The sequence below is a fragment of the Hylaeus anthracinus genome, unplaced genomic scaffold (genome assembly GCF_026225885.1).
Source record: "Hylaeus anthracinus isolate JK02 unplaced genomic scaffold, UHH_iyHylAnth1.0_haploid 12001, whole genome shotgun sequence".
In the NCBI taxonomy this organism is placed as follows: domain Eukaryota; kingdom Metazoa; phylum Arthropoda; class Insecta; order Hymenoptera; family Colletidae; genus Hylaeus; species Hylaeus anthracinus.
Window position 1 is genome coordinate 9,824,969 of NW_026534348.1, and position 24,820 is coordinate 9,849,788.

The 24,820-nt window shown below is 41.1% G+C and overlaps 1 protein-coding gene across 2 annotated transcripts in view; it reads left to right on the plus strand.

Moving 5' to 3' along the window:
* LOC128891357 (heterogeneous nuclear ribonucleoprotein L) overlaps positions 1 to 23,112 on the plus strand; it is a 207,434-nt gene extending 184,322 nt beyond the window's left edge. Inside the window, exons 7-11 of one of the 2 annotated variants that reach the window (XM_054150796.1) lie at positions 12,754 to 12,846; positions 15,038 to 15,336; positions 16,014 to 16,237; positions 18,191 to 18,450; positions 18,907 to 23,112. In XM_054150796.1, the coding sequence (XP_054006771.1) occupies positions 12,754 to 12,846; positions 15,038 to 15,336; positions 16,014 to 16,237; positions 18,191 to 18,450; positions 18,907 to 19,046 (1,016 nt within the window). In that variant the 3' untranslated portion in view covers positions 19,047 to 23,112. The remainder of the gene's footprint in view (positions 1 to 12,753; positions 12,847 to 15,037; positions 15,337 to 16,013; positions 16,238 to 18,190; positions 18,451 to 18,906) is intronic. The other variant, XM_054150797.1, reaches the window with a different exon arrangement.
* Positions 23,113 to 24,820: the final 1,708 nt, after the last annotated feature.

Genomic DNA, 24,820 nt, shown 5'->3' on the forward strand with positions numbered 1-24,820 from the left:
ATCCTCGGATCCACAGTCGACCGCTTTACCTAACGCGACCAATCCCGTAGCCTACGTTTCGTGTTCTTATTTGACTCCTTATTGTTGGGTATGGGAGGCGCGAACACTACAATACTTTTGAGGGTCGTGTAATAAACTTATTGTAAACGAATACAATTATGTTCTATTCATTCAGTGTAAATTTTAAATGTAAATTAAGGTATAATAGACTAAAAAGTGATTGCAAAGTACCTGTCGGAGGGCCGCAGCCTTAAATACGAACCACCAGCTGGAACACAAATGGAGTCCGACGTGGATATTTCACTGCTGAACGAAATCTAATTGTAACTCGGGAAGAATTAGTTGGGGAAACTTAATTGTACTCGTTTCACAATCCACCCGCCACACAGAGAAAATGGGCACGATTTGCAAATACGGACTTTAGTTAGCAGTTTTCCAAACGACGGTTGCAGAAACTGGAATACTTCAATTGGGAAATCATGAACAGATTTCTAACTTTCCAGGAGAATGGGCAATTACTCCAGCGATAAAACAAATGAGATCGCAAGACAAAGAAATGAAACTGATGAATTCAAAAATTTAAAAGACTTCGCGCACACGCAAGAGTTGAAGAGATTGAAAATCAAGCGACAGGATTTCATAAAATTATTTATGAAATCATTTTTAATTTTATTTGTACTCTAAATTAAATAATAGTGACCGAATTATATATATGAATATGACCAAAAATAATAAAACAATGAGTGAAGTAGTAAACAACCCCATAATGGCTACGAAGGAGTTGCAAAGAATGAAACCAGCTCTTAAGAAAAATAACAAAATAATTACTGAAATCGCGAACACCCACTTCAATTTATTTTACTTTGACTCGAAACTAACTGAACAACATTCACTGCATTACGATGACTGCGAAGGGGTTGAAGGTAACAAACCAGCACGGTTATTAGCGCGATTAGTATGTTACGTAACGGGTCCCGTGCGTTCGATTGTTCGCGTTCGTCCAATCCACTTACGATCCGCGTTTATGGTTCCGCCCTTCGTGGCGGTGAAACAGACCCACCGGTGGTCGGTGCGTTTCCCCGTTGCACTGGTATTTTATGGGGTTGCGCGATGGCAGACTGCGTGGCAACGGTGGCTAGGTCGATACAGCAAAGGGACGTTGTCGTCATTCGTTCCCAGCGGCGTCCTTCGGCAAAACGCTTACAGGAGCCACTCCTGGGCTCCTTCGTAAAGGAAACAAAGGGACCGACACTTGTTACGGGCTCCACGAAGCACTCGTCGCTCGCAATGCAATCGTTTGTAATTGCTGTTTCACCCGATACATGCCAGGGAACAAGCCCGTTATCTGGGGGGGCGTCAGCGACCTTTTTCCATATTGTGATTTATCGGATCACGCTATGGCGAATAAACTGCACCTGTTCTCTTTCTATAGATTAAAAACACCGATTGTTTTCTCTTAGAGTCCATATTGGAAAGGATTGAAATAAAATTAGTCGGTAAATTAGGATGATGTGTTTATGATTGTCTAAGAATTTATCAATATATTTTATTAATAGACACATTAACTTTATTACCTTACACAATAACATTAACCTTATCTGGTACGGGATATTATTATCGAAGATTTTCCGACGATTTTCTTTAAATCAAAAATATGTATCACTTTAAATAATTCTACTAGTAATTCATCACACACTTATTTAATTATGAAGTCTTTGACATACAAAAAAGTTCTAAATTTATTTAAACAATTGCCAGCCAACGACCTCAATTTGATGCCCCCAAGGGATGCAATCCCCCGCAACCCTTAAGTATCTTCTACCCTAAAAGCATGTCCTATCTTGTGTAACTATTTCTAGTCACCTAACGGTGTAATTGCTGGAAAAATTCTATTACAATGTTTCGCGAAAACGAGATTACTCTGAAAGCCCCGAACTAACATCACAAAGCGTTCGAAAAAGAACGCACTCTTCTTCCACTTTCCCGTAATTACTTCAGCTTCGACAATTCTGTTTCAAATGCAAATATTTCATCGCCATCCACGGGAGCTCCATCTTCGCCTCGGGTAATTCAATTTTTTTTTTTTGAGAAAGGTGTTTTCTGGTTAGTATGTTTCATCGTTGCTCCGCTTCGCCGCTGTTAAAATCCATTCTGGGCAATTCAATTATGCAACGGCGACGTGTCGAACTGTTTTACCTCGTTTGTAAGAAGTTAATCGATTTTTTCCAGTCATTTCTGGACCTACGTTTCCCATTAAGTCCGTGTAAACGTAATCGACGGCCGCGGCGTATGGTATCAGAATTTCGTTAACCTACATGAGGAGAGCCATCGAATCCAATATCCGATTTTAATAGTCTTCGTGAGTGAGAAGGGCTGCGTAGGCCAATTTATAAACTTACAAGACGCGTTATGGAGGGTAATGGATCGTCTGGTTCATGGCGTGATCGGTGAAATCGCGTTGCGAGGTCGACGTTTATGGGCTTCGGCGCGAAGATCCTTTGTTTAGAAACGTTTCGACGGAAATTGACTGGCTTGTTGGTATCTGCGTTTGAAATTCTCGTTTTTCGAATAGCGGACACGAAGTTTCGACAAACGTCACCGCGCGCAATGTCCCGGAGGGAATAAAAACTGGGACGCGATTGCCTTTTTTTTTTTTTCAAATTTTCTCTGAATGCTACAGACGCCGCACGGTTGAATTATCGATTTCGCCGTAAACATAAATTCAACCACGGTTTACGAGCTTTACTCTAATTTATCGGTTCCGTCGACGCTCCATTGTTCTACGTTCCACTCGCCAGATGAACATTTTCGAGATTGACTAAAAAAATATTGTTGTTGTGTGCGAGGTAAAAAACGGTAGAAGCAATTTTGTCGCTTTATTCAATGGAAAGGATTTTTCATTCTTAGTAAAATGGTCTTGGAGAGCTCCGAAATGATATAATTCAAGTTGCTGTGTTTTTACCAATGCAGACCTCTTCAATGACTGTTGAAACATTGTTTTTTAAATTCACTAGACAAAATGTAATTTTGATTTTTAAGATAAACTAGAACTATAACAAACGAGAATTGTTTGAAATTATTTGATAAAGTCCACCCTAAGTCGTATGAATTATTCAAAATATTGAACCATCAACGATGGTTTTATTTAAGTATTTATGAAAATTTGTTACATTTTTCTTCTCGAGTATATCACGTTTAGTTATTGCATCGTATCACTTGAAACCTTCCTATTCATCAATATAAATTAAAAGGTTGTATTTTCTGAAAATTAAATTTGATTTGATCAAAATATTTACCATTGGCGCGAGTAATTTACCTCTATCGAGATTTTAAGCGACATATTCAACGTGTATTCAATCCGACATTTTTAAATCGCATAAATTGTTCAACCGTTCCAATTACTACTTCTCTAATAGAAAATGCTTTATTAATTAAAGGAGCTTAAAATGTTGCCAATATTTTTTGCACAGATGTCTTTATTCAAATATTAGATCTACATTAAATAAATAATCTGAACGATAAATGCATAAAATCTGCTACAGTCCTACAAGTCTAATCACTCATACATGACTGCATAAATAGCCAAAAAATAGTTTCCTTTTAAGGCACAAAATAAAACTCATGGAATCGAGAAAAATACTAAAATTACAATTACATACGGAAGTAAAATGTACGATGATTTACTTACTGTATCTTTATATTTATATCTTTTATGCAAAGACGAAGGATTGTTGAAATTCTGCTTTGAAATAAATGTTAAAGGTGACGCGAGTTTCTAACTCTTTTTTTTTTTTAGACGGTTGGAAGCGTAAAACGCGTCTATAGTGAAACGTGTGTCGGACACGATATCCGAAATCGCAATCTCCATGGTTCTCTGCGCTATCTATCCAGTTTCACGGACTTGTAAGTCTCTATATGACCTAGATGTACCGTGCCCCGTGCTCCCTCTTAAATTTCGTTCAGTGTTCCTGTACCTCCGTTATTAAAATTCTCTGACGTGGGTTTCGAATTCCGACGCTTCAGAGATTTTCGTTCGGCCGTGAAATATTGTACCTCGTATCGGTATTATGATTAAAAAAAAAATATGCCACGAGGAAAGGAGCAATATCAAGATATCTACGTTAGCGTATTTCTAGGGAAAACCTCCGTCTCCCATTCTTAGTATATAAATCTTGAATAATAATCGTTACTTCATACATTACAAGTGTTTAATCAATTCAGAGACATTAATTTTTAATTGGTCCAATCAATAGATATTAAAATACAGACAAATACAAATAAAAGAAATATAAATGTATACGTGGGACGTTTGTGTAATTTTTATTAGTTTCGCCATTCTCGAGAGACAAATATCAACAAATTGCTGGTACAAAAGTATTAAATAAATTCGTTACCTTGTTTAACGTATAAAACAAAGTCACCCTTTAACGTATTTCTCCACTCTACTTTATTATCCAACAATTACACTTTCAAAAATATGTAAACATAAAATAAACAAGTAAACAATTATCCACAGAATTATCCCTAGAACACAGAAAGCCTGTATACCTGGTGTTTTCGTTTGGCTCGAGGATCTTAGAATGACGTTGTTACCCTGCAACCATTAAAAGGTTAAAGAGTCCAGCTTTTCGGGCTCAACTCCAAGTTATTCATGGGGGGGAGGGGGGGGGGGAGAAAAGTACGAAAAACTCATGCATCGGCGAAAACGAGGAATCTTAGCTTTTTATGAGGTATCCTCGCCAAGTTATCCAAGCTTTCGAGAGTATAAACGTCGGGCAGCAACTCCAGCGGATCCGCGGAAGTTCGTCTGATGTCTCTGACGTGTACGTGGCAAAAGTTCCGCGAGAAGAGGGTCGATACTTCATTCGTGTGACTTCGACTCCGTAGTCTGTGCTTCCAGATGGTAACAGCATCCTTAACCTCCAGACCAGCGTCCCTCAAACTTTTTAGTTACCGGCCACTTCATCACTCGACGTATTTTACGAGCACTTGTATTCTTCGGGAGCTGTTCCTGACGTTTAAAATAGACAAACGTATGTAGCTAATACCCAGTCGTATTTTGTTCTTGAAATTAAAATAAAAAGGGAGGTATTTAAAATTAGTTGAGGATACAAAATTCGAGGTAGCAGACCTTTGGAAGAAAATTTATATCATCCTATCCTGTTCAGGATATGTAATATTTATTAATATGTATCGTTGTGTACATTTATTTATATTAAAATATAAATGAATGCTGTAAATATAATACTGAAATATATTCTAACATCGGAAAGAGCGATTGAAGAATACGAGTGCTGCAAAAATAATTTAATACAATATATATATATTTTTTTTTTACTGCTCTAAGATAAACTATAATCATGCCCCTTCATAGAAAACAGTGTTCTTCTTTACTCAGTATGTCCGATGATTCAGGACACGTGCTCTTGGTTGATTCTAAAGCAATACAAAAGAATTACATGCATAATGCGCAAACTTTTTTTGCCGTAGTGCGTCGAGACCAACATTAATCACGTCTATTTTATTATTCGACGCGATAAATTGAAAGATACAAAAACTTCGCTTTGAGAACGTGTGTACAATTACCCTAGGCGAAAAAATAAACCATTACAGCAAAGGAAATAAGCTCGCAAGTGACGTCAGTGGTGAACTATTCCAAACACTATCCATCCACGCCGGAAGAAGCAAACGACCTAGAAAATCAGGTTGCCCGTCGTTGGTCGTATCAAAACCAACATTAAGATCGATGGATCTCGCGAGAACTCTCTGATTTACGATGCGTCCGAACGCTCCTCGTCGATCTCGATTCCTCTCGAAATATTTCGTCACGTTATGATCCAAATAAAGATCCACCGTCTCTGTTTGCCTTTAATGTTTTAACTTATCTTTGCGAGCCATCATCTTCCGCTGATTACGACCCTCAGACGAGCTCATCATTTCATTAATAAGTCATTTACTTAACTCTGGGTCGTCTTGCACAGAATTCTATTTTTGGGCTCGTTCGCGATCACTGAATAATAGAATAAACGTGATTTTTATTGACCCGAAAGCAATACAGTAAGTGCTTTCCTTCAAAACCAACAAAAGTCACGTTTGTTTGATTAATATCCCTTTTCTACCCTGAACAAACGAGATAAAACTGTCTTTATCGAATAATAAAATAAACGTGATTCATGTGGATCTCAGAGCAATACAAAGAACGTATTTGCGAGACCACAAACAATCACGTCTACTTTATTATTCGATATCCAGAGCAACAAAGGACCATATTGTCTTCGTTTATCTCCTCGAAATTTATAGTTTCGCGGTTGCGATTTCCTTTTTCACTGCCACACCGATTTCTCCTGAAAATAATTTACACTCTCGCGAAACTCGAGAATTATGTATTGCGATTGAAAAATGAACACGACGCTTTTAACATAATCGGTCGCCTGTGGTAAGACTACATGACGTCAGCTGTTAGATAAACGTGGAACGATTGTATTTCGTGTTACAAAATATAGGAAAAGTTATTTATTCAGTCGCGACCTGACAAGTGTTACTAATCTGTTGAAAACGTGGCGCAAATGGTCGCCCTAATTGAGATTCATCAGCTTACCTCCTCCAAGGACACGAACACTTCCAGGAAACTTTTCACACGTCGTTCCTCTGTAACAAATGGATCTCAACAAATTAAATAAGACCCCTGGACTGAGTTAACCATCAGTTCTTGTTACCTTTCCTAGACCTTCTGTCTGTGAAACAGGATCTGCTGTCACTCGTTAGCTAGGCAACAGTCCAATTGTCTCCGTCCTCTGCCACTTGTGTTCCTACGTTTGGGACATTATCTAAGGAGTCTCGTTAAATTTGTCGAGACGTACTCTGTTACTAGAGTGGCTTAAGCTAGCAGATGTTTTTAATAAAACTGTATGGTTAAACCACTTATGGCTCGACATGTTAAGTAAAATCCCTCAGAGTTCATCGTTGGTCCTTGCTATTATTCCATTATCTGGTTTAAAGAGTATCAGTTGACACTTGTTTACCAGGCTACTGTAGGATTAAACCACTGCAGAGTTAAACCTACTAAAACTGTAGGATTAAACCACTTGTGGTTCGATAAGTTATGTAAAATACCTCAGAGTTCATCGTTGGTCCTTGCTATTATTCCATTATCTGGTTTAAAGAGTATCAGTTCACACTTGTTTACCAGGCTACTGGCCTAGCCAGTAGTCTAATCGCCTGGCGTCATCCCCGCCACAAGCTTCTCCACGCTCAAGCCCTCAGGGATCTCATTAATCCCCTGTAATCCTTTGTGACTATGAAATGATACACCCTTATGCCTACATTCTCCAAGTCTGGTTTCATCTTTTTACACCATCACGACTTTAAGTAATAATACAACCACTATTTATCAGGATTAAGACAATTAACGCGTTGTTTTTAGTAAAAATCAGAATTAATGTCTTTAGGAAATTTGTTGTTCTTGTTCTCAGTCGAGGATTGTATACAGGGTTCTAATTAAGAAATGTGTGAGACCTTATTTCTGGATCAAGTCTTTACACTGGTACGGAGACAGTCATCTAAATATCAACTTCATGATCCCTATAACTGATTTCAATCTATTCAAAATAATCCAATACAGCTCTAGCTACCAAAATGGATTACCCCACTTATTAATCCTCTTAAGTCAATCTCTCAACCATCCAGCACTAAAGACCACACCTAACTGCAATCTATTCAAAATAAACTAATACACCTCTATCTACAAAAATGACTCATCCCGAAAATTAATAACCTTGAAATCTATCTTCCAATCCTCGCCCCCTCGTCAACAGCCATCAACACACCCAATCCACATCGTAATTCTGTTCAAGAGCCAAACTCGATTCGATTCGCAGTCGATCTCGTCGAGCCATACGTCTCCCCATCCAGAAACGTTTTCCAGTGACCTGTTCGCTATCAAATTCGGAAAACGGCTCGGATATAGCCACTCGACGGGACGAAAAACGACGCTTTTTCGTCCAGGGAGTAATCGAATCGACGCGACCGGTCCCGGAACCGATGCACGGACCTGTCCAAACCGAATGAAGATGCATCGTCCTCGACGGGCCACCGCCACCGATACGTCTGCAACACGATACCGAATATTCGAAATCAATGTAGACTGCAGCGGCAACCTGGCCGATATCTCCAGGCCTTGGAGGCACCAACACGCCCTTCGCACACCCACGCAACCGTGGCCGTGTTACGTAATGCGGTTTAATATAGACCGATTGTATACGGCGTTGGTCTCGGCGAAGGCTGGGAGATTGTATCTCGGAAGCGACAGGCAGCAGCAGGCCGAAGGAAAACATCTGACAGACCACATGGGCGCCGGTATCAGACGAAGTGCACCGGAAGCTGGAGGGAGGAGTGGTTCGATTAAGAGGTTTGGAGGAAATCGAAGTCGAAGGAGAAACAATCGGCTTGGGGCCCTTGTCAGAAACATCCACCGGTTGGAGTGTGTCTGTAGAGGAACTTCAGCTTGGTGTACCGAATTGTTCGATGCTGATGAGAACCGCAGACTTTAGGAGATCTTCGCGAGGAGGAGGGAACAGCTAAGCTCTTTCTTTGGGGAAATGGAGCGACTGCAAAGCAGAAAATCATTTGGTTTAAATTGGTATAATAGGTTATCTTTAGGAAGTGTTGTTGTTCTTGTAATAATATTTAATTTAAAGCCTTAATATTGCTGTGTTCCATTAGAGCCGTTATGTTCTCGTATTTAACCCTTTGAGTGGCAAGGAGCGATATATTGCTGCTCGAAGCTCTTAGTTCTATAACTCGCTAAAAAATTAATTTTGCTTTAAGGAAATAAATAAGAAAGAAGCAGACCAGTATAGTGGTATACAGTCAGTCCTATAAGTATTCGTACCCTCTGTGTCTATCGAAGACATTTGTCTAAATTAAGTGATAGGTTTGCTGTTTCTAAATAAATGTTTTATTATAAATATATACATGTGCAATGTTTATTCATGTATATATTTATAATGAAAAATTTATTTGAAATCGCCGAACCTATCATTTAACTTGGACAAATTTCTTCAATAGACATAGGGGGTACGAATACTTATAGAACTGACTGTATATGCATAATAGTATGAGCTTCTTGCAACGGCTATACTATAGTAGTACCTGCATGCATAATGAAGGAGGACCTGGGAATGTTAACATCATTCATTGATTGCAAAAACCACCTGTTTCGCTTCTTCAAGAACAATCTTGAAACAACTTGAACAACTTCTTGGAATACGATTACCCACTTAACACGTTCCGTGCCATGCCAAGCCGTTTTTCCCCGACTTGTTGTCGATCAGTCTTTTGATGTTTTCACTAAAGATTGATATCATCATCACACGATATTTCATTACATCATCGATCCATATGTAGTTAGCTTGTTTAGAGCATTATCGCATCGTGTACCACTTGTGCTTCATTCTTTTCGTGGGAATATATTTTACAGAATTAAATTTGCCATAAAATATATGTTTTCAGCGAATTAAATAAATATGTCTGCGTGTACAACCGGTGGTACACGTGTTAACTCTTTAACCTATAACAACGCGGGAGACTCGTGGTAAAGAATTTGAGTAGAATATGGAAGACACGGTTAGACACGTCGTACGAAAATGCGCAAGGAATTTTATACCTGATTATGGCACGCACGATTCTACAGTAAACGTGAGCCAAAGGGTTAAATAATCCACTTATTATTCGATAACAATTCCGATGAGGAACGACGACTTTGAAATAGTAGGAGTAGTAGACACAACTTCGAAACTTGTGGAAGTCGTATGACTATCAACAACAAATCTGAACTCGTGGAACTCTGCTCGCATAACTCCGGACCAGAGATAGGATCCGGTGAAATTTGAGAGCTGACGTTGCAGGAGTGACACCTGACCTCGCCAATTTGGAGCTGACTTTGTTCGGAGGATGAAGACGAAGCTAAAGGCCTGCATGGAGCAATTATGTACTTCGGTTCTGGAATTAGAACGTCTACTAGAAGATAGATTACAAGGTAAATCGGAGTTTTGCTCGGAAATAGGCTCGACACTGACGTTGACAGAACAAACCTTGCTACGAGAGTTAGACCAATCATGGCTTCGAGGTCCTATAAATAAGCTCTGAACAGCGATGCGAAGACGATGAACAGAAGCCATATAGTCGACGAAATATGCGAACGGAAAGACCTCAGTCCTCGTCTTCTCAACTTTTAATTTACGAAGAGCGAGATTCCTCGATTGGAGGATCGTTCTCGATCTTCTCGGAAAACTTACTATTGCATTATTCTGTATTATTGCGACGAGTGTGCGCGTGTCTATAAGCGAAGTTTCTGTAAAGTTTCCCGTGGCACAGAACGCAGACGTTGGAAGATTATCGATTGTCTTTCGATTCTGCTGGAGGAAGGCGAGCGTTCCTCGCGGTGAATTTTCATCCATCAATCCGAAACGTCTTCCGCAGCCGGCGAGGAACTCCCAAGACTTAATACGAATGATGAACTTGTGGAATACTGTATCGACGACTCTGAAGTTGTAGGATCCAGAACAAGTTGGAACTATTGGAACAAAGGAGGCGTCTCTGTGTCTGTGGAGCTCAAACTAATCTGAACTAGTGGCTTTCTAGTATTTTAAGACTTAGAAGTGAGCTGAAGATGCTAAACGAAGGTTAATTAATGGAATATATCAATCGCATCCTCATCTCTTTATGAAAAGCAAGATTCTTAATGAATTAATATTAATATTGTGGTGTCCGCGCCTCCCATACCAACAATAAGGAGTTAAATAAGAACACGAAACGTAGGGTACGGGATTGGTCTTGTAGGTAAAGCGGTCGCCTGTGGATTCGAGGATCGTGGGTTCGAATCCCCGTGCCTTATTTTTCGTTTAGACTCCTACAATATAATATTAATACACTCGTATCATTAATCAACATTTTTTTCACATCTGTATCGAGTGTCACGGATCCCTGCAGGACTTCATTATGTTCCCCAAGTCCCGGCTCATGTATATCGAGTGCATCGAGTTTAAGATCATCGGTATTCGGGAGTGAGGATCAGTGTTGAAAGATCAGGCTCCTGAAGAACACTTCCAACACCTGTGTTAGAAGTTTCGACACCGTTTGCGCGACACCTGTGACTGAGAGATCTGTACACAATATTATCAATTGCCTGGTGTACCATCTTGTCTGGCAGCACCTACTTTGACACGGTTAATGGAACACAAGTACCAAGCCAGGTGTACACACAAACGTCATTAGAGACCGTTGGCTCGACTGTGTTTACATTGTCATTAAGAGACATAACCACCCACGGAGTGGAGTAGCTGGTCTCCGTACCTCGTGGACACCTCGGATCGTTCCACTTCCCAAGAATACCTCCACCAGGTGACACGTATATCACTTACTCCTAAGGTAAGCTTTGGGAGAAAGATCTCTTGTAACAAGTCAGGATTTATTTCAACACTCGATGATAAGATCTTTTATGGAATTTGCGAATGATGGGATGCAAGATTATATCAAAAGTTTCTTTCGATTGAGAATTCTTTAGACCAGCTAATTTTTTTATTAGAAAACTTACTTTGCTAGAAAAGGCGACCACTTTCGCAAAATAATTTTTCTTGCGATCCCCTTGTTTATTCCCATAGAATAATCAAGTATGAGAGAATTTTGTGATCATCGTCGATTTTTATGAGACGGTTCCTTTCGTTGATGCTTCCATCTCTTACATCGGAGCCCATATTGTTTATATTAGTACAACTCTCAAATTATGAGGGGTATTCATTAACATTTTGAATGAACGTTCCTAAAACCTTTTCTTAAAAGTCTGTTAATTAGTAAAAAAAAAAAAGTAGAAGTGTAATGGTCAACCATTAATTTAAAAAAACAAATGTTCGATTCCCTTGAGGCTTCGGAACATCTTTCATACTTTACACCAATAAACATTTGCGTACATCTTCATCGACAAAATCGCCCCCTCCGTACATCGACCCCCTGCCTGGGTTCACGCCACCCCCTACGAGTCCCAAATTTCCAGTCCGACCCAGAGACGTCTGTATCAGGTCTCGCGAGACCGTGATCGCTTTTAACGTCCATCGAGTGATACGTCGTCGGTACAGGGTCCCTAGGATCCGACTGGCGCGTGTCTGGCGTCGTGTGTGTCCCATGTTTCCGGGGTCACTCGCATAATCCGGTCCTACGGCGAGTCCGAAGTCATAGGTATTGTGTCACTCGGTCCTGGGACGTCTGTATCGGGTCCCACGATGCCGGGGTTATCAGTACCATGTCCTAGGAGACAACGTGAAGTAGTCGCGTATCGCGCTTTACGTCCCGTCGGTCGTTCCGGACGGGACCGTAATGGTACGACGAATAACCGTGTCTCGTGAATTTCTTAAGGCCTGATATCTCCAACGAGAGGGGGTTGGTCGAGGGGGTGGATATTGAGGATTCGCGGGGGAATCGATTAACTCGTAACGCAGGCGGAAACCGGGATCGATCGTCTAACTCTGATAACGTATTACGAATTCATTCGGACGGTATCGAGACACGACCGACGGATGCCGTTTTTGCACGCGAGTCTCGCTTTCGGGTATCTCTCGGTCGTTAGCTCGTTTCTTTCTTGCGATTACGCGAAACGCAATCGAGCACGGTTTCGTGTAACGTCGATCGAGATCATCGTATCGACGGCAGACGTTTGCAGGTGCAATGGGAAATAAACGAGATACGTTTACGCTGTTACAGGATCGAGTGCACACAAAAATGACACGACCGGAAATGGAAGACCGGCTCCCCTTTTGGCGGAACCCAGATACGGCGCCGCGCCCCAGCCATACGGTAAGTTTTCTCCTCCCCGAAGGTCCCAACCGCCGCTGTTTCTCGCTCTTTGATAGTCGAATTGAGCGAGCCAATTTGGAAAACGGACGGGGTGTACGACGATCGCGAAACTTTCCTTTTTCCTGGGACCATCACCCGGCCATCGCGCGAGGCTCGAGGGCCCTCCTAATCGCACGGCTGGGAGGAAGAAGTTGGGCGAGAAGCGATTCCCCGATCGGTGCGATTCGTGAATGGCTCGTTGAAGAGGTTGTTACGGGATTTTTCTCGTTAAATGTGGGAAAATGTTACGCAGGAGTTAGGATCGATAAGTCCTAGGGGCAGGCTAGCGACGTGGGTGGAATAATTGTACCACTCTGTTTGAAGGGAATGGGAAATGTTAAAAAATTTTGAAATCTGCTTTAGGGAATTATTTCCAAGCGAAAGTACGATGTTTGTGTGTATCTTGAAGAATACGAGAATTCATTTGGTGTTGTTGATAATATTTACATATTTCTTTTTCGCGATATTAATTCAAAAGTAGAGGTTTCTTGATTGACCATTTCCTAGAAAACTTTAATATACGAAGATTGGAATTATTTTTGAAGATCAGATCAATGCGAGACCAGTAGAACGTCTTACAAATGATACTTTCATAAACAGTGTTCAATAACGATTTATACATACATGTATATATAATTAAACAAATTTTTGTGTAGTCTTCAAGATACATACGAATATTGTGTAAAATCATCAGTCAGGGTTTGCGTTCATCTCTTTGGAATTAATTTAAATCTTCGAATAACCATTTTCGAGATTGGTTGGAAATTTCTAACTCCGATTTATTTACGAAATCATTATTGCAGTATTTTAATTCAATATTAAGATACGTTATTTATTTCTTGTTTGCAACCTCGTTGTACCTGAAGCAACAAAAAGCACTTTGATCATTCTATCATGCTCGTTCGATTCCCGGAGACAAACGTAGGAGCAAACAGTGATTTGGAATTATGTAAACAGTTTTCAGTCGACGTTACACAGCGTTGAAAATGATCTGCACCGATACACCGTATCGCTACACGGAACAACGGGTTATTGCATTATGTGTAAATTACGTAATTTACAAGTCTAGTGGCAGGGGACTACGTTTCCGCCATGTTAGTGCTCGGAAGTTATTACCGTAAGTCGCAGAGCGGGGCAACCAGACCGAAGATATTTTGACAGGAAATCGATGACGTAATTGTAGCGAAGTTATGTCGCGATTGAACCATAGGAACTATAACTGGGAACGAAACCCAATCTCAGTGGTAGAGACGTTAGCTTAAAGAATAGCAGCCAATACGAGGTACCTCCAGTAATGGACGAGTTTCTTGATCGATCCCTAGCTGGGCTGCCAGGAAACAACTGTATCGAGTTTGTATCGAGCTAAATTGTCGTTTCGGTAGACAATCTTTTGTGTCGCTTCGAACTTTCGCGATTATCCAAGTTGGCTGGAGGATATTTTCACTTGGAAGTTTACACCTTCTTGGACCCATTACAATCACTTCAAATCTACTTTACCACTTCAGGCTGACATAAACCTAACACAGTGGTAATATTTATAGATATTTATACAGTTACGTTTACAATAAATCATGATTGTTCACTTATCGATTCTGTTATTTTAAAAGTATTTCTTTTGATGTTGCTCTCGATACTAAAGTTAGTTTAAATTTCATATCATTACGTGTTAAAATACTATATATTAAATAATAAATATTCATATATAAATAGACCCTTGATCGAGACAATAAAATTAATTTTCTTCGCTATAACCACTGTTACCAACACTTCATTCCATGATTATTTTTCATTTATCATTGACGATCCTCAAAAACTCTTGTCCAAAACACCAAAATTAGCTTACTAAAATTAACTATATCCATCATCTCTGCTACCAATTTATATAAAATTCATACACAACCTCCGCAATTACAAAACGCGATGCAGTAACAAAGGAAAAATTTCCTTCGTTTTTTTCACCATGCCCAACGCGTCTCCATTCGATTAATTCGCCGACGGCTACCATTTCGACGCGCGACGAATGGAGGGGACGCAGCGTCGCTCGATTTCCGTGATTAGCCAGAACTGAACGGTCGAACATGGTCGGAAACGAGAGCCCTGAATGGAAAGTTCGCCCGACGAAAGACATCAAATATCCTCCCCTTTGTTTCAGGATCCACGCCACAGGTAACTTTCCCCCCGGGTGCCGGCCACGATCGTTACGAGGAGAATTTCAATGGACCAGCAACGTATGCGGAGCCGTACGTTGAGCGTTATGGTATCAAGAGCGATTTTAGCGGTCGAGAGCCATTGCATCCCACGCCACCGCGGCCTGGTTACGTGCCCACCCTGGGACAAACACCACCTTCCAGCACGCAGGGTTCCGTGATGATGGTTTACGGCCTGCAACCGGACAAAGTCAACACCGACAAGCTCTTCAATTTGTTCTGCCTATACGGAAACGTGACGAAGGTACGTCTCTTGCTAGGATCGATGCTAGATCGTTTGGCTCCTCAGAGTTACTTCCCCTACCACTTCAGCTGCCCCCACCACCGTATTCGAGGCATCTAAATTTACTTTAGCAATATTTTCATCTGATACTTTCGCAGCATTTGGAATTACTTGTGCTAGAGGAATTAAAATTACAAAATTAATTCTGTAAAGCTTTTAATAATTAACACGTCGACTGCCACGTCACCCAGAATTGGGCGACAGGATTTTTCATTAAGGTATTGAAAAAATGAATTCCGAAGTTGAGGGATTAATAAAAATAAGTCTGAATATTAAATTTCTTATTAATCTGATTTCATCTGAATATTAAATTTAAATAGTAAATTTGGAGGAGTTGAAAAATGAAATACTACGACAAATGATAGATTATCTAATTTTCAATTGCTTCGAGACAAAATATTAACCTTGTAGTAATATTTACAAGTTTTAGTCTGACAGTCAACGTGTTAAAGCCATCCAAAACTCTCGCCCATTCTCCAAATTAGCAGACTGCTCCCCCACCAAACCACCACACGAACCTCCACCTTTGGCCGGAAGCTTTAAAGCAAAGCCTTGAGCTACAGCCAAAAGCTGGCAAGTGTACACTACTTCAGCAGCAAAGGGCGCTTGCTAATGCCAGCTGAACGTTTTGTTCTCAGGTCAAGTTCTTGAAGACGAAAGAGGGATGCGCAATGATCCAGATGGGCGACAGCATAGCTGTAGAGCGGTGTTTACAGAATCTGAACAACGTGACGATCGGGACGGACGGCAGGTTGCAGCTAGGCTTTTCGAAACAGGCTTTCCTCTCAGACGTCACCAACCCCTATATTCTGCCCGACAAGACAGCGAGCTTCAAGGATTTCACGGGAAGCAAGAATAACAGGTAACACCCCTGTCTACTAGAATATTCTACTTTCCTTCTTCTTGCTACTATTTTCGGATTAGCCTCTTTTCTGGTTATGTTCTCCCCCTATTCGGCTTGTCGACCTCGTTTCCAGTTTTCTTCATAGTCGCTTTCGATTCGCTATTCGTCCACGGCGTATCATTAAGGCGGCATTCTGAGTTGGGAGAAAATTCCAAGAATTTCTTTAAGGGAATGTGAATGGTATAACTACGAAACTCGGGAGGAATCTGTTGTGTACGATTCTAGGAGCTGTGTGTATTTTTGTGGGTCTGTGTATATAATTTTGTAGGAGCTAGACGAATATACGCAAGGTATCGTAAGAGGCTAGTGTGTTTATCGTACATTGATGTAGTTGTTAGGAATACAAACGAGAAAGGAGTTACTAGAATCTCGAGTGTAGACATAACATTGAAAATTGTTGAAAACGTGATGTTTTGAAGAGGAATTTCACTTTTCGTTCACAAATGTGACTTGGTTTTTTTTTCAGTGTAATAAGATACAGTAAACAAAATTAAATGTGTGAGGTTCTATTATATTAGTAGCAGAACGTTTGCCGAATGGTTATATCAAATTTCAAGTCGATCGAAGTTGATGGTTTTCAAGATACAGTGACTCGTCGATAAGTGTCGCGTCACAGTCTTGACTCTACGACACTTATCGACTGTATCCTGAGAACTATTATCCCGATCGATTTGAAATTTAATATAGTCGTTCAGCAAACCTCCTGTTAACTTCATACTTATTGTACTTTCGAATCAATTAATCAATTATCACATGCATCTGAAGTTCAACAATTAGTCCTCCATTGCAATTAGAATCTCACTTTTTACTTTTCACATGCACTTGCAATCGCACAGTTAATAGCAACTGAAATCTCCCTTCCCAATTGGAATTGAAGCCACTCGAAGCTTAATTACAATCAATTTTTCAATCGACCAATCGACTGAGAACGTAGCCGTTTAACTCCCAACACCGACAGTGGCGAGCTGGTTTTCAAAGTTGTATCGGTCACGCGAAATTCTGCTTCGATTCTAATCAACTTCGGGTCTCGTCGCGTCGCTGAATGAACGTTAATGAGAAGCCTGCGATTCGGTACAGGGCATTGAGACGATCGTTTTTTGTTGGTGAAAACTCTGTATAGAGCCTGGTCTCGATGTATAGCAATTAATGATGTTCTTCCTTCCGGGAGCTTCGGGGCTCAGCCTTCCCTCGGATAGTAATATTTACTCGATGAAAACTTAATTGCGTCCGGGTTTTTGGACGTGCCTGCTCGGGCAGTCTGCGGATCCTGATTGCGAGAAATTAATTACGAGCCTTCAGGAGTCCCAAAAGGAATTTGAATGCACGCCGGAAATAGTTTTGTCCCGTTTGAACTCGGAAATCGGTTCGTCTGTTTGCGATGGAACGCGTTACTGACACTTCCACCAACACCGATATGTTGATTAACCATGGAACGATTTAATCCTAAAACAGGTGCAGACTTGTGTTGATGGATAGCTTTGTTAGAAATATTCCTTTTTTTTTTTTTAAATTGTAGTGGTACCTTGGCATCATTCTTTATTTACGTAATTCAATTTAAAAAAGGAAAAAGTATATGCTTAATAGAAATTTAAGAAGTGGAATAAAAGAAAATGTACTATTTCATAAAAAGAAACTTACTAAAAGTAACTAGGAAGCTAAAAGCAACACTACAAGAATTTAAGGAATACAAAGTTAACAACGACTGTTAGCCACCCTGCTATACAAAGTTAACATGTAACAATCATTAACAATCAAATAGAAAATATAATCTAAAAATATTATATAAACAACTTAATGAATATTATATTAATATAGTTAAACAAGTTATATGTTTAAAGTAGGAATTTAGAAATGTTCTAGTTTTGCGAGACAGAAATTTAATCTGTGAATGCCTGTCGTTGTCAATTGCAGGTTCCTAAATCCAGCAATGGCCAATAAGAACAGAATACAACCACCCTCGAAGATAGTCCACTTTTTCAACACTCCCCCGGATTTAACCGAGGAGACAGTGCACCGTGTGTTCGTCGAACGCGGCATCGAGGCGCCAACGACAGTGAAGCTGTTCCCCCTCAAATCGGAACGATCGTCGTCTGGCCTTATCGAGTTCAGCAGCGTCGGAATTGCGGTAGCCGCCATCATGGAATGCAATCACACAGCGCTGGAAAACAGCAGTAAGTATACAGATTCGCTAACCAAAACTGTACTCTCTACTAACAATGGCTGTTTGATGACGTTTCATGATGTTTGATGATGGTTTTTCATTGCCAGAATTTGACCAATCCTATTGAAAGAATATTTTAATGACGTTATCAAGTTAGACATACAGTATACTTATACAATTGTGTCAGTCCACTTCTGAGCCTTTGAAACAATCCCTTAACATTTGATAGAAAATACTCGGATAATCAGTTTGCAAATATAATATTCCAGCATTTCGTTAAATTTGATTGCATAAATTATAGACTCTGTTACACTTTAAAAAACATTCCTAAGCTTCTGAGAAAGATGTCACTTTGCCTCAAGCCTCTACCAAACATCAAAACGTCTACCAAACTCAAGCATCCACCAAACATGAAACCATCCATCGTCCAAGGATCGTCTAACCGTTTTCTCGAAATTTGTTTCAGATGGGAAGTTCCCGTACATCATGAAGCTGTGTTTCTCGTCGTCCCGCACCATACCCACCAGTTTCCCGCCAAGCAGCGGCAGCACATCGAGCAATTCCGCCGGTAATGGCCACGCCAAAATGCAGCAGGACTCGGAATAGAACGGCGAGGTCCAGGGCCAGCAGCGTCAGCGTCAGCGCCAGCGTCCCTCTCTCGCCCTGCACCCGTTGTGTGCCCCGACGGGCACGGCCCTGCACCCAGCCGCAGCGATCACACTTTCTCCGGTCTTACCGCCGCCCGTGCCGCCGCCTTTGCCGCCCACCTGCGTCCTGATCGCCACGCCGACGCTCTATCCGACCGTACCACCGCCACCGCCGCCCCCGCTGCCTACGTTCTGGCCGTACTGAGGGGAGGAGCGGGCCTATCCGGCGTACGGGGACAATCAGCCTCGTCAACGTCTTCTTCTACTCCTCCTCGACTCGTAACCAAAACCTGGCAAGATAGCGGTCACAACCCAGCTGGTCGCTGGACGAAAAACTTTACTATTCGAGGGGTTCGAACCTCGACGCAGTCCCGAGGACCAACGAGCGAAATCGTCTTTGGGGCACGGTGCTCGACAGAACTCGAGGAATTCATCACGTCGTCGACAGGGTGGAACGTGCGCGTCGATCGGGCCAAGGCTCGTGGCCCGAAAGCGTCGTCCGTGGAACGTTCGCCAGCCGAAGTCAGGCGACGAATCGAGAGGCAGCGATGTTTCCGATTACAGCACTGCTCTGTGTCTCTTTATTATTTTCTTCTTTTCATCTCCTTTCTTCGTTTTTCGGTTTTCTTCCTGTTGTTTCGGCGAGGTCCGGGTATACGTGCTTACTCCGCGCAGAGGGCCACCGTCACCAGCCGCGAACCTATGGTTTGGCAGGCGGAGGTATCGACTTGGTCTGAGGAAAAGGGCTTTCGGGAAGGTCCCTTCTTCGAACGAGAATGGTTAAGAGGCGAGAGAGTTCCTCCCTCTGTAGGGCAGCTGGCGGGATGTCTCCCGGAGTCGATTGCTTTCGCTTGCCATACTTTGCGAAGGGAGGACTCGGTGCGTCTACTTTCGATTTCAAGGTCCACTTGCATGAAGTCGAAGTATATGGCTCTGTTTAGGAGCGCGTAGGGCGCTAGACGTGGATTCTCTATAATTCTAGAGATATAAGTGATTAGAGGACGTTGATCTTACATGAAGACCTCTGTGGCACGAATGGTAGAACTGAGTAATGATTCTATAAACGGGAAACCCATGTAAAAAATAAAAGAGTAACATACCCCTGTACGATACTAAATATCAAGGCGTTCCTAAGTCTGGTCACATAGCGACTGAAAGAAATTTACCAGGTATGATATTTATTAACATTTCCTATGTGACCCCAGACTTTTGGAATACCTTATAGAAATCTGCAGCTAAAACTCCACTGTTGCGGAAAGCAGTACAACAGATTTCACTGTACATACACAGCTGTAATTATCTACATCTCTGCAATTATCGAGCATCCACAGTCGTTGTTCTTCACGTTGCAACAAGTACCTTTTTCGATCATCCTGCAGGATCATGTTGAAGTCAATGGGAGACAGATCAGGTCCTCGCCTTGTCAGTGTCAGTATTAATGTCGAGGCGACGCGTATCCTCTTCGTCGCTCTCGAGAGGGCGCGCGGCGAGCGTTCTTCGCGGTAACTTCTTTCCTTCCGTGGGACGCGCGAGGATCGATCGTGAAGGATCGTCTGTGTAAATAATAGCTCGGGAGAGGCCGCCGTCCGATGGAAGTCCGTTGGACGATAATGGGATGAACGAGTGGAACCGAGAGAGATCCGCAGGTAAACCTCGAACAGGGATGGGCAAATTAACAAAAAAGCGTCGAACAACGAAAAGAGCATAAACAACTTCCGATTCGTTGCTCGTTCAATTTAAAGTCGCAATCTGAAATGTACAATCAGATTGTGCCTTGAAGCTTATCCAAATAACTTACGGATGAGTCGTTTGAAGTGTGTATAGAAAATTCTGAATAATTATTTTATGGGGGTGTTGATAGTATATTCTACAGATTTACGAAAATAACAGTCTATTTTGTATTCAAAATTTTGTCCTAGTCATCGAATTCATAGCTTTTTTACACCTCGTTTAGTTGACTTCAAGTTTGAATATTTCACTCTTGTCACCGAGGCTATCATCGTTTGTGATCCCGTATCTGTCATGTCCACCAAAAATGAAAATAAAATGCTATCAATTACTAAACCATCGATGACTGGGTTACCACCGAAATTAGATGCACTTACACACAACTAAAGTTCTGCCCATCTCTGCGATCGAGTAACTGGCAGATCCTCGCTCGAATATTCCACGAACTCAACCTCAGGGTGAACGACGTTTCGCACGGCGGCGATTATTTTCTTCCCCCTCACACGTGCACACACACCCACACACATACACAGACACGGACACAAGCACGCAGGCACCCGTACACGCGATAAGAACCGTGAAAGACACCTCCACGATTTCGAGACCGAGTGCATCGCGTTCCTCGTTGTCCATTTCATGGGATCCAATAAATCGGAGGTTCCTTATCGACCATTAGAAACTACACCCTGGATATAGTGTCAACAGAGAGTGTTCCAGAGGATCTGAATCAATCGTGCTCCGAGAACGTTGAAGAAGCTCATCGACGCAGCCTGCGAGTGCATCGTCGACGACGGCGCGATTCAGCGCTTCTGACTCGCGAGAATCTCTTTGCTCCAACACGATTCTCCGATTCTGTAGCTCTGTCGCGTTCTTTTGTATACACACATCTGCGTGTACCTTAGAAAAAGAGTAAGGATCAGGTTCTGTTCAACTCTCCGCAGGTCGAGAATTGCATTACTTTTAGAACTGAAGTAAACGAAAAGAGTGGAATGAGTTTATTTATATTCCAAGTACAAAAGACACGTGCTCTGGCTTAAAATGCGTTTTAAAAAAAACAGAGATTAGCGAGAGTCACCACCCTAAAAATGTGACTCCCTCGTTAGATAGTGTAAATGTGTGTAAATTGTTGAGGGAAATCAGTAGTACACAGTGGGACTCAAATGGACATTTTCTAGGTAAAAGGTGAGTTTATGTGTATCGCCGAGTGCACTAGACGTTGTCTCGAGACAGGTTTTTGGAAATTTCAGAAGAAAGCATTGGTTAATTGTCGAAACAAGTGATCACTGACGCTTAAGTAGACATTTTCTAGGTGAGACACCTCAGCTAAACCGGCTGGATAGAGAGTTGACAGCTCAGCATGGAATTTAAAATTTCTGCTGAAGATCGGGACTGATCTTTCTCTCTGCCTACGATACACGCGCAGATTTCTACTTTTCTCAAAATTCTGTTTCGCCTCTCGAGGAACCGCGCTCGTGAAGGAAAGAACGTGAAGTTTCGCACGCGAGGAAGCTTCTCGCGAGTCTCGATAGCAATCCGAAAGAGATGGGAAGGAAATGATGAAAATAACTGACTCGTGTTCGTCGACGAGGAGAAAAGAGAACCGTTTATCGTTCCCCTTGCTTTTCTTCGAGGAAAGAGGGAGCGAGAAGATGTAATATGAAGTTTCCCTGCCCCACCCAAGCTGTAGTGTTCAGGTTGCGACGACGACTCGGTTTTACCCGTACTTGCTGAAAGACACTGAGAAAATGAAACGATGGTGGTGATTTTTAAAGAAGGAAAAATAAAGAGAAGAAGTGAGAGAGAGAGAGACAGAGAAAATAAGAGAGAACGACCGAAACGATGGTTAAATTTCACTTCAAGCACCTCGTACACTATTGATCAGATCGCGGACTGTGAATTGAATTTTATATGAAGACAATGAAGTCGACGACACACAATATATTAGCGAAGTCCCTCGGCAATATTTTGTCGGGCCTGGGGGACATTTTTATAATGAAAAGGTTTTAGATCTCCGATTTAAAAGCGATATTAAGAAAATAAAAAAAAGTAATAAGATAAATAAAGTAAAACGTTGTGTTTTTCGAAGCGAACCAAATGACTACTAAATAAATATAGAGACTCATGACTCGGCCATACGTAACGTAAGATAATAAAGAGAGAAAGAGAAAAACACGAATGAGCTACGTTACTCTCCACACACCCCCTCCGAGAACCCCCCCCCCGGCCCCGCCCCCCTCTTTAAGATGCGTGAGAATAATTCGCCACTTTTGTCCATTGATAATCGTGAGAGAGAGAGAGAGAGAGAGAGAGAGAGAGAGAGCGAGACCTAAACAAAATGAGATATAACTTAAATAAGCAACAAACAAACAAACAAAAAATGTTTATATTCGAGGCAATATTTGTTACAATACAACTAATAGAGGATAAGTTGTATACCGTTAAGGGGCTCAGTACACAAAGCGAGGATCCTTGTCGATTGCCGAAATAAGAATGGGGATTTAAACAAACAAACAAAAAAAATAAAGGGGAAAAATGATAATTAAATAAGAGGACGAAAGGATGCTGAGAGATACCAACGTACGACCTGTGTCAAACCGACGAATATTATTTAATACACGTTGTGCGTTGCTACTGACAGAGTTTCATTCAAATAAAAGCTTATCGGTCGTAATAAGGTGATATATATATAATGAACACATATATATCGACGCGAGAGAAACAATGGTACTAAGCTAAGGAATTAAGAAGAAAATAAATATGATAAACAAACATACAATTTAAATGGCAAAGTGTTTTGTGCACACGATATCGGTGGTGTGCTACGATCGAATTGTTAACGTTCGTCATTCATTCGTTGTTTATTTTGATTCCTGTTCACGAATGTGTTCCGTTCCACGGTTTAGAGATTAAATCTGTCATTTTACTTTATTAAGTCTCCGTTCGTCGGAGGGCTGTAAAATTGTTTTTACATCACATTCTCATATTTTTTATTATCGATAAGTACCGTCTATTAATATTACTTATTGTTATAATTGCGATTATTATTATTATCATCATTATTATTACGATTACTCATTATTATCATTAACTATCATTATCAATTGTCGCCATTGCGTGATTACATATACGATTGTAACAGTATAGGTTCCCACACGGTAGAGCTGTCAATACATCACGTTTTAATCACGACGAACTATTGATATTTTTCATTTCGTACATAGTGAGCAGGACCTAAAACGCGTAAGGTTAATGAAAAAAGTGAAAAAAGATGTAGGGTATAAATTAAGCAGCTAGGACTTGTAATCATATCATAACGTTTTTTGTAGATAATATTATTATACGTGATTTGCGGAGTATGGCGTTTTAAATCAAGAGTGTATCGTCTCGTGACTCGTGTGCTGATACATGACAAGAATGTAGTAGAAGAATCCTTGTTCGAACCGCGCGAGTCTGAATCGAGTTCGATTTTCATTTTTTCCTTGTTTTGTTTTCATTTTTTATTGTATCTTTTTTCTTTCCTTTAGCCTCTTTTGATTAGTAATCGAAGCGAGAACTGAGTTTAAAACCTGCGTACGTAATTCTTCGAAAACGAATCCGCGCCGCGTAGAGAGGGTCGCTCGAACAATCAGGTCTTATTTTTTTCTCTCCGACGTATTTTGTAATCGCGAAAATTTAGACATCGATTTTTCGACTTTCATAAATGCCTCAGCATACGCGTGTGATAGTATTCGTAAATCCATAATACGTGCCCATTCCTGATTATATATTCCATGGTGGCGAGATATGAGAGAAAAGAACAAAAAAAAAACGGGAATTGTTGAAGGAGACGAAGACCAAGGGAGGAGATGACGAAACAAAAAAAAAGGGGGAAAAAAAATAACACGTGGAAAAGACGGATGCATCTTTGGGTTTAATTTTTTTTGGGGGGTTTTATTTATTTTTGAGAGAGAGTGAGAGTGAGAGAGAGAGAGAGAGAGAGAGAGAGAGAGAGAGAGAGAGAGAGAG